The sequence below is a fragment of the Protopterus annectens genome, chromosome 7.part0 (assembly GCF_019279795.1).
Source record: "Protopterus annectens isolate FY-2018-M chromosome 7.part0, PAN1.0, whole genome shotgun sequence".
In the NCBI taxonomy this organism is placed as follows: domain Eukaryota; kingdom Metazoa; phylum Chordata; order Ceratodontiformes; family Protopteridae; genus Protopterus; species Protopterus annectens.
This window is the reverse complement of record NC_056739.1, coordinates 1,229,800,617-1,229,811,614: the sequence shown is the minus strand read 5'-3', so window position 1 is coordinate 1,229,811,614 and position 10,998 is coordinate 1,229,800,617. Positions and strand designations below refer to the sequence as shown.

The 10,998-nt window shown below is 41.6% G+C and overlaps 1 protein-coding gene across 1 annotated transcript in view; it reads left to right on the top strand.

Moving 5' to 3' along the window:
• The first annotated feature begins 1,110 nt into the window (after positions 1-1,110).
• Positions 1,111-10,998, top strand: part of LOC122806987 (semaphorin-3G-like) — a 634,544-nt gene continuing 624,656 nt past the window's right edge. Inside the window, exon 1 of the mRNA XM_044077853.1 lies at positions 1,111-1,890. Within this exon, the coding sequence (XP_043933788.1) occupies positions 1,740-1,890 (151 nt within the window). The 5' untranslated portion in view covers positions 1,111-1,739. The remainder of the gene's footprint in view (positions 1,891-10,998) is intronic.

Genomic DNA, 10,998 nt, shown 5'->3' with positions numbered 1-10,998 from the left:
AAATATGAGAAGGGAAAGCAACACACTGAAGTTGGACTCCCTGCCGACAGAGAAACGTATTGATAGATTTCCATCAGAGGCAGTTGTCCAACAACTGTCAAACAAGTTTTCTGAATGTAATGTGGGCAGTCAAGGCTCCATGATTGGTCAAATATATTGTCACCAAGATGTAGACTGCAAGGAACAGGACCCCTCTCACCAATATGTCAGCAGTGAAAGAAGAGAAACTTTCAGTCACTCACTTTGAGAAAAAAATATCCACGAGTTTTTCCGCGCAATGAAAAATTTCATCCATTCTGTTTGAGAGCCTGTACCTGTACGAGTGTGTGTGTGTGTGTGTGTGTGTGTGTGTGTGTATATATATATATATATATATATATATATATATATATATATACAAATTATTTTTCATTACATTCCTTTTGCTAAACCAGTCAACAGACAATGAAGAACCTCGGTCAACTGTGAAAATTCTGACTCTACTTTTTGTAACAGCAAACGAAAATTGTGGCTTACTGTTTCCTAAAGGAAAACACACTTACTTGCGTTACTCCCGATCAGCACTGTATGTAGGATTTAGAAGTGAAATTGGAAAAATATTTGGAACTCATTTGTAGAAACCGTATATATTAATATTACTGAGCCTGATTTGGTCGCAGAGTTGTATTTTCCTTCTCCTGTCATTAACTCATTTATTGCGCTGGTTTCAATAAGGGAGTTGTTTAATAGCAAAGAAAAACAACATTAGCAGTTCTATGTTTACGCATTATCTTAGAAATCTGTGTCTTACTGTTTACCAGCCTAAATAGCACTCTATGAAAAGTCGCAGCAGGGATTTAGAAAACAAAATGGGTAGGTAGGGCAAGAGGCGAGTGAGGGGTGTAACTTCGCGTCCCAACTTAGCCTTTTACTGAGGTGGCCAAATACCGAGTAGTATTCCAAGTGTGTGCCCTGGTCGTGCCTGATGCATCACTACTTCCCACACATCTGCTGCCGCTCCACATTTCACAACCCGACATTCTCCATTCCACAAGCATAGTGCAGAATTAGTTGGGCACCAATGTCATGGTATAAGAGCTCTTATATGAAGACAAGCAGTAGCAGATCTATCGGAGTGGTAGGCAGAATAATTCTATAATAAAGTTTTGGGTACTAAAGTACAATACTTTGAGAAAAATGCATCTGCTTTCATACATCTCCTGAACTCGCTATGGAGTTTTCCACATAAAATGGCTCCTCTTAACTTACACACTTTGCATGGTATGTCGCACCTGACGCAGTCAGCACTGGAAAGGATGCCCTCTGTGTCCCTGTGGCGCATGAGACAGGGACAAAGAGCGACTTCTAACGCTACAGCCTCTAATGGGTTTAGTGGTAGGAAGCTGCTTTCAACAATGCTGCTTGAATTCTCCTGAAAAACAGTGGGAAATCCTTGTAGGCGGGCCCGTGAGCTCAAAAGCAGCACTAGGAAGGAATGACCAGTTGTGGTTAGGGCGGAGTTGTGCTTTGGAAGTAAAATCGCAGCTTCATTTATCCCAAAACCCAAAGGTGCCTCCTAGCGTGTGACAGTCGTACTCCCCTCGTTACTTTCCTGGCTACAGTACAACCTAAGAATTGCACAGATCTGCGCTCTCTTCTGCAGCGCCACCTGCACTAGTATTATTACCAAGTTGGAGAGACTTCTGATAAGAAGGTGCCAAGGCAGGACAGCCCCCGGTTACAAGGGACATCACGCCAGTATGTGGCTTTTAGCCTCAAAAAATATGATCTTCTTTTTTCCTATTAATATGCTGCTTTTCCTTCAATTAGTGTTTCACTGGTGCATTCTGGAGGTCAACAGTAGTTCCTACCGAGAAAGCCTTGTACCCAGACTCCGGTTGTCCTACCAAGGTAAGTCGTGTGGTTACTAACTTTGGATTGCTGCTGTCATACTGTTAAGAAGGCTTTCCAAGTCGCATGGATTTATGTGTTTTGCAAGAAACGATGACATTTGTATTTGGATATGGTATAGCTATCGGTATACGGTTAGCAATATGTGAGTGCGTAACGGAAGGGAATCAGAACTTGCAAAGGGCTTTCTGTGTCACTGTCAAAATACCAGCATTCTAGATGTAATTATATCTGCACTCCACTTGTAAACAAGACTTGTGGTTTAGCTAGTTTGTCTCAAACCAGAAAATAATAGAACATATCAGTTTTGAAGCTGGAGGTGAGGTGTGGGCAGGGGCGTGCAGTAGGATGCAACTTGCGATACCCCATCGCAGTAAAGTATATGGCTTTGAGTACTAAAAGTTAATCGTTTGTTGGTGTTAAAATGCTTGCATCCCTTCCCATGCTTTAGCAATTCACCCAATTGTCGAACTCTAATGGGTATATAGCAAGAGTTCTTTGGATTTGCAAACCTTGTAAAACCTCAGCCGGTGCACTTATGTTCAGTTGCAGTCCCATAATGTCACCGGCAACCCCAGGTTAGTAAATTGCACTGAGTAGTGTGCAATAATTTTGTAGTCATGTTACATTATTTTAACAGAGGTAAACGTGTCACATGTGAATGCGGAAAACCAGATTTATTCTAGCTTTTGCAAAGAATGAAGTGTAAACTGTTATGAAGGCATCGTTGTATCATAAGATTCCTTAACAGGTGTTCAGTACTGGTTTCTTTCATATTATCTGTTTCTTTTTCTTCTTAAGTTACATATGAGTCTAGGGAGAATGAGATAAAAGGACACTGCAGCCTTCTGGCTTTTCTTGTTTGTGATGTATTCATTTAAGCTTTCTAAGTAGATCACGCACTGTGCCCTGGATAAATTATTTTCATTATCTTTAACTTAGTTAAGAGTTCTTAAGCACGTGCAATGCTTAGCAATTTTTACTATGCACACCTCAAGGTTCAAATATGCAAAAACATTTGTTAATGCATAGAAATAAAACTGTAAGGGTCGCTCGGTTTGTTCTGCTAATTAACAACTTTAGCAGATCTAGGTGACTGTCTCTTTCTGATTCTTTCCCCGTGGGAGGAAATAATGGAATAAAGACACCTTGTTGAAGTTTCCAGAAGTTTATTCAGTTAAGTAGGTAGATAGATGAGTGTTCTTGTCGTCCATCTACATAACTGAATAAACTACTTGAAACTTCAACAAGGTGTCTTTATTCCTCCCACAGGGAGGGTATCAGAGAGAGAGAGACTCCTAGATCTGGTAGCAAAATTGATTTTACCTGGAAAAATCCTTTATACTGTTTCTTGTTTGTCCTGTCACCCTCTGGGCCACAAGTGGGATACCAGACTTCACTCCAGCCCTCTGGATTACATCTGTTTTCTAATTTAACAATACAATATGGTCTGTTAAAAAGATAAAGTGTTTTACTTGGGTGAGGAATGCTAGGTGAAAATTGCTTAAACAATGGACCTAGGAGATTATGGGATTAAAGTGAATTCCTTTGCAGCATAGGAAATGTGTGGGTATGTTATGGCTCCTTGTAAAATAGAATTGATGGTATGGGGGGGGGGGGCTTAGGTGTTTTGGTGCTAGAGGATCAGGTTGCTCCAGCAACACCCACTTGGCTCTTGGAGTACACAGAAACTATTTTGCCCCCACATGGCCGGCCTTAGGCATAGGCCAACTAGGCGGCCGTCTAGGGCGCCAGTCTAGCAGGGGCGCTTTTCCAGTATTTATTTGGTGTAGGTAGACCACAATGGGGGCATCAGGTAATGTGTTGGGGTGGTGCTGTGGAACCCTTTTGCCTAGGGCATCAGTTGACCTAGGGCCGCTCCTGTGCCCCCAGTTCAGCTGGAAAACTGCCCTTGCTAGTACATGGCAGTGGTAACAGTGGTGTTCCCTGCAAGGGGCTAACAGCATAAACTATTACATTTTACTCGACAAAAAAATATAGGTCAACTAAAATCTTTATAGAATTACAACATATCAAGGCTTACGACCAGAACAGTTTCCCAATAACATTTCTTGCTTTAGACTGAAAAATCTAGAGACTATTCAGCACTACTGTAGTTGCTAACTGATTCTGACCTTGATGCACTCAAAATATATATATAATGGGACACAACCATATCATAAAATACCTAACGGTGCTGGGTTTTTAAGCATTGTGTCTGAACAATCACAAAGAGCTTATTTAAGTTTAAATAACTTGCCTAACCCTTGCTTCTCTTGTGTACCACACAACACCAACAGTTACTGTAAGGTTTAGCTGACAATATTTTACAACTGTGTTTGTGTGTTCACATGAGGCAGGTGACATAGTGACCATTAAAACATCTACCCATGTCAAAGAAATGTGTTAATGATCAGGCAAACAAGGAGAGTAGCAAAGGGTCTAGACCTAACGAGGGTAGCTGCTAAGAAGGTAGCACTTTAATTTACTTGGAGAATTCTATTAGCCAAACAACAGAGAGCTTTGTGATTGTGAAGAAATAATATATAATTTAAGAATCAACAGCTTTAGGGAAACTGATAAATAAGACACTAATAAGGAAAACATATTCATATTGCACAGAAGTGAACTGTCAATTTCAGACTAGCCTATGCAGAATCTATAATGTTCACCTGAGAGGAGATGACATTTAATAAGGTCTTGTTAGCATGCAGTCTTGTCTAGTAATTTTGTTAAAAGTGAGAGAAGAAAGAAACTTTTTTGTAAGGCATTCACCAGAGTTCCAAATCTGTGGTACACAGGCATATATTAAGGAAATATTATATATACAAGCCATGTGTTTTTTAAAATAGAGTGCATATATTTTTAAGAACCAGGGCAAAAGATTATCAGTATCAGGGATCGATGTGCTAAGAAGGGATTTCAGTAACTGTAGTACTTACTTTGGTAAGTAATGCCTTTCAGCTTTTCCCGGTTAGGGGTCACCACAGTGGAACTCTGATCCGCTAATGATTAGCAGTGGATTTTTATGGTACCGAGTTGCCAGCCCGGCACCCAACCTTCAAAGAAGGCACACCCATTCATGCACGCACCTACATGCATGTCTTTAACATCACTCAACCGCGAGGAGGACATGCAGACTCCACACAGAAGGCGCTCCAGCCGAGAGTGTTTTTGTTCCTCATTGTCTGCCAACCATGAGCTTATAGGATGATAGCAGAATACTAGGCTAATGACCTTAAGCACCTTTTTAAACCTAGCCATGCTTCCCAGAAATATTACAAGGTATTGGTCCCATAAGTTATTATATGGAGGGGTATATAAACCTGGGCTCGAGTGGTCTGGCATTTACAAGCTTCCTCTCTCTAACAGAGAAATCAGTGCCAGACCAGAGATACATTTGCCATTCCCTATTCACTGATCAAAGTTTTGCTTGAATATGTGCAGGTAAGAGCTTTGCTTCCCATGGCTGGGAAGCCTGTTTTCAGAGAAGGGGCAACTTCTGAGACACATACCTGTCCCTGTAGCATGTCTCGTGTATGTTGCAGACTAGGTTTAGGTCCCTGGATTGAGTGTTTCTGGTGCTGCTTTTTTTGTTGATGTACAACTGGTCCATTAAGGCTGGACAAGAGAATGCCTTGTAGGCCAGGCATAGTTCATCTCTCAGCAGCCTGTAGGAGACAAAATGTAAGGTGATGCTTTCAAGCAGTCCACACAGGACTTGTTTTCTATACCATGTATTCTTTTTGTGAGAAATCTCTGTGGTCACTCCATTTGTTGCCTTTGTGATTTCAGCCAGGCATTCATCATGGTTTTCTGTAAGGCCTTACTTCCCCTGTTCCTTCTGTATCAATTTAAACTTCTAGAAGCACCACAGTCCATGCTTCGGTAGGATGTATCTGCATGCCCGATGCCTCCTATAACGTAAGTATGATGGTTTCTGGGGGCTTCATTCCTTGTCCTGGTGTTGTACGTTCTGTGAGCTGTTGTTTACTGGGTAGGAATCTTGTAGGGACTGGGCTGCCATATCCCCTCTCAAGATGGGTGAATCACTTTAGTGCCTGGGTCACTAGTTGATCCCAGACCACCTGGGTCATAGGCAGGGCTTTATATCCTTGCACCAGATAGCCATCCTAGGTAAGATTTTTTTCTAAGTGAACCAAACCTAGATGGAACATGCACCTATCTTGTAGCAGGAAAATCACTAAGTTAGGCATCAACCCCTATATTTTTATTTTATTTTATTTATTTAACATTTGTTGACTGGGAATGTCTGACTAGGTTCCACCGAGCCTGTTTTCAGTGGAGGCCCGGGGAGAAATGCTCCAGATGCATGTCTTTGGAATGTGAGAGGAAACTGGAGTACCCGGAGAAAACCCACGCGAACACAGGGAGAACATGCAAACTCCACACAGAAGGCACCCCGGCCGAGAATCGAACCAGAGAACCTCTTGCTGTGAGGAGACAATGTTAACCACTGCACAACTGTGCCGCCCCGTCTAATATATTATTAGATGGGTTTGCAAACTGGCTCACAGCTAGAACCCACAGTGTGAAAGTAGCTGACTCCAAGTCAGACTGCTGACTAGTCACGAGTACAGTCCCACAGGGTTTGGTCCTGGGTCTTCTCCTGTTTAGTATCTACTTCTCTGAAGTCCAGGTCAACATGAAGGGACTCTGGCTGACAAAGTTTGCAGAAGATTGCAAGTTGGGAGCTATTATTAACTCCCCAAGTGATGTTGACATCCTACAGAATGGCCTCACTGAGACCAACGATTGGTGTCAGAACCATGGCCTTAAGCTTAATGCCAAAAAATGTGTCATCATCCCCTTTGGGAAAAACCCGGTTCCCATGAATTACCACACTGATGGTAGTTCACTGAACACAGAAGGCATTATAAGAGAACTGGGAACACAGGTTGACAGCAACCTCTCTTTTGATCACTACATTGCCACTGTGGTCAGAAGTCCTTCTATATGACACATCTCACTACTAAGGGTTTTGCATCCTGGAAGAAAGAGGTCATTGTCTCCCTCTACTCTTCCCACATTATGCCAATCATCGAGTACAGTGCCCCATTTGGCATGTACCTCACTAGGCACCTGCAACAACTGGAGAGGACGCAAAACTACCTCAGAGAGGATCCTAGGCCTTAAACACTTGTCCTATATGGACAGACTCAAAAAACTCCAACTATTCTCTGTCTTATATCGCCTACTTAGAGGTGATCTCTGCTTGACTTACAAAGCCATGACTTACCCAGCTCTGTTAGAAATGCTACATCTAAAGAAATCCCAATCCCTCTGCACCACACACTCCAGAGACCTCAACCTCATAACCACAATCAACAGAACGTACTGGAGGGACAGGTTCATAACCCAGAGACTGCCCATGCTATGGAATAGACTTCCCATACATGTCAAGCAGAGCACCTCGCTGACCTTCTTCAAGAGAAATCTTGATGAGTGGATGGGAAATAGAAAATTCACCCCAGGGTAACTCCAGTGGCTCTACTCGACAAATGCACTGGGAACTAAGGTCGGGTGTCACAATGCCAGAGTAATCCTATGGCTAGGCTTGTAAAGGCCCCAGGGCCATTAGCCTAGTACATGCCTATGAACCTATAAACCTGTTTGGGGGGTAAACATATTTTTATATTCGGTTCTGCAAGAATCCTCTATATAAGCTTAGTTCTGATGTGCAGGATCTGTGGAGCAGTTGGTGTCGTAAAGCCCATTTTTTTCCTGTAAGAATAATTTCTCACTTTAATAGCTTAGTGTTACCAAATAATGTTCACATGACACTAAAGTGTATTGTCTATTGTCTTCTATTATGGTTATTAACATTCATTGAGAAATATTATTTTTCCGGTGAGTCAGGGAGCATCGTTTCAAAGTGAGTCCGTCATCATTTCTAAACTGGAACAACCGTTTTATCTTGGACAGCATCCAGGACTGTCTGCTCCTATTTTCTTTTTAGGCAGTAACTCACCTCAGGTCATGGCAGTGTTTGGGGCCTAAATAACTAAAATTATGTTGCATTGTTTTTATCTACACATAAAGTACACTAGTAGTAATGTATATTGCTTTGTCTCTGGAGTAGATTCTTGTTTACTCCTCAACACTGTGTGTAAATCATTTAAATTTATTCCGATCAAGACATTAAATTAGGAATACTTACGTATGAATAAGAGACACATCAGTAAATTTATTTATTTGTTTATCTGGCATTTGTTTACTGGGGTGATCTGACTGGGTCTACAGAACCCATTTTCAGCAGAGGCCCGGGGAGAAAAGCTCCACATGTAGTACAATACAAATACAGTATAATCCAATCCAATAAAAATTACATTAGAAATACCGTACAAAAAATAAGTTGAAAGGACAAACTGCTACAAGATGTTGAAAATATATTACTACACGTCTAGACAATTCTATACAGTTAAAATACTGTAGACAGTAATAGTCACTCTCACCATACATGATGTAAACATTGTCCAAAAAAGTAGTACGTAGGTAGTGCATAGTGTGACATTGACTGTAATAGTACAAGCATAATAGAATGTTAGTTTCAGTTAGGAAAATAGCAGATAGATAGTGAGAGAGAGTTAAGAAGATTAGAAGCAATAAAGCCTGAGCAGTAGCTTAAGGATATGGTATAGAAGCAGAGTAGGAGTTAGAAGAGCCTTAGGATCTTGCAGTCTGTGAGGGATTGAAATGTGACAGAAAGGGGAAGACTTGAGCATTAGGCATGCTTTATGCAGGAGCAGAGCTATGTATTTTTGAGATGATTTTTTAAAGAGGCTTTGAAATGGGTTAGTGCAGGCATAGACCTGGTAGCTAGAGACAGTGAATTCCAAAGTATAGAGACAGAGTATGAATACAGAGAGTGAACCAGGTTTTCTTGTGGGTTTTGAGATAGCTAAGAGATTTTTGTCTTCTGATCGTAAGGATCGATTTGGTGTGTAATGTGTGACTAGACTGGTTTGTGCAGGGCAGGCAGTAGGCTTGAAAATAAGGTTGTGTAAAGTGGATAGCTGAATAAACACAAGTTGGTTGGGGAGTTCAAGCCAGTTTAATTCTAGGAGGGGTTTACAGTGGTTGTTGCTGTGTCTTTCGGCTTTTAGGGGTTAGGGGTCACCACAGCGGAACTCCGTTCCGCTAATGATTGGCAATAGATTTTTACGTGCCGAGTTGCCGGCCCTGACGCACAACCTTCAACTAAGGTATGCCCATTCACGCATGTCTCCACACAGAAGACGCTCTAGCTGAGAATCGAACAGGACAACATCTTACTGTGAGGCGACAACGCTACCGCAGCACCACCACCGCTGTGATATTTAGAGTTTGTGGCAAACTTTGCAACTTTGTTGTAGCACTGTTCCAACTTACTTAGGGTAGAATTTTGTAGGTTAGTTAAGACAGGGGCACCATTAAAAAAGGGAGGGAAGTAAAAATGTTTTTGCAAGGGTAGTTTTGGTTGCTGCAGTAAAGAAATGTTTGTTTCTATATAAGAGTCCCAGGTTTTGATGAGTTTTCTTTATATTTTGCTGTATATGGGGGTCAAATGAAAGTTTTATTGTCAATGATAACACCTAAAAGTTTGGTTTCCTGCACTGTTTCAATGACGGTGTTGTCAGATGTAAGGATGTTGAAATGATCAGTGACAGGGGAGGTATTTTTGGGATGAAAGAGTACTAGTCTTGTTTGGATTAAGAAAGTGTTAGGCATTTCTTAGCCAGGACTCGACTGCAGTAAAGGACTGTTGAGTTTTTGAAAGTAGTTCTGGTAGTGATTGAGCACTACAGATTATGGTGGAATCATCAGCATATTGAATGAGGGTCCCAGGGTGAGAGGCAGTGTGAAGGTTGTTTGTGAAAATGTTGAAGAGCAGGGGTCCTAGGATGGAGCCTTGGGGGACTCCAGTAGGGTTGTGGAGGAAGGGTGAGAGTTCATTGGACCTTTTCACTGCTTGTTTACGATCCTTGAGTTAACTCTGAAACCATTTTACTGTGTTATGTGAGAAGCCTAGGTTAGACAGTGTGTTCAAAAGTAAGGGGTAAGACACTGTGTCAAAGACCTTGGAGAGATCAAGGAATACTGAGGCTGTATAGCATCCTGCATATCTGGCCTTGTTCATGGTGTCTGTAAAAGATAATAGGGCTGTAGCTGTGCTGTGTCTAGGTCGGAAGCCATGCTGGGCTTTGGTTAAAAGGTTGTTTTGTAATAGATGTTGCATTACCTGCTGATGGATATCTCTCTCGAGAATTTTGGATATGGGTGACAAGATGGATATAGGACAGAAATTGGATGGATCAAAGGAGTTGTCCCCTTTGTGGATGGGGGTGATGTGAGATTGCTTCCATATGGTAGGTACTTCTGATTCAGATAAAGACCTATTTATAAGGATACTGATTAGTTAGGTGACTGAGTTAGCAGCCAGTTTGAGGTAGTATAGGGGGAGATTATCAGCTGAGGTACAGCAGGGTTTTAGTTTTTGTAGCAGTTTCTTAATGGTGTCAGTGGGTATGGGCTGCAGTGAGAATGGGGTTTGTATGACATTTTGTTGAGTAGGGGGGCTAGTTATGACAGGGTTAGAAATAGTTGATGCCCTGGGGTTGGTGTCTGAATAGGTTGAAGGGCTGGGGGGAGGTCCAGCATTAGGGGGTGTTAGTTAATAAGTCTGAAACTGATTTTATGAAGTGCTTGTTAAAGTTTTTGGCTATTTGTGATGGAGAGGTATCTGGTGATAGGGTGTGCTCTCCATTTCTTCCAGGGTTAAGTAGGGAAGCTATGGAGTGCCAACATTTACTGGGTTGATTTTATGCTGGAGCTGAAGCTGGGAATAATATGACTTCTTATCTCTGTTGATTAGTTTTGTCACTTTGTTACGTAGTGTTTTGAAATTAACATGATTTTGTTCATTTTTGTTTTGTTTCCAGGTTGACCAGGCTAGGTCCCTTTGCTTCATCAGGTGTTTACATTCCTTAGAGAGCCATGGAGCTGAGTTATTTTTGATCCTTTTCATACAAATGGGAGCTAGTGTATTAAGTATGTGAAGGAAGGTGTTATTAAAGTATAGTACAGCATCATTAAGGGGTAGTTGTT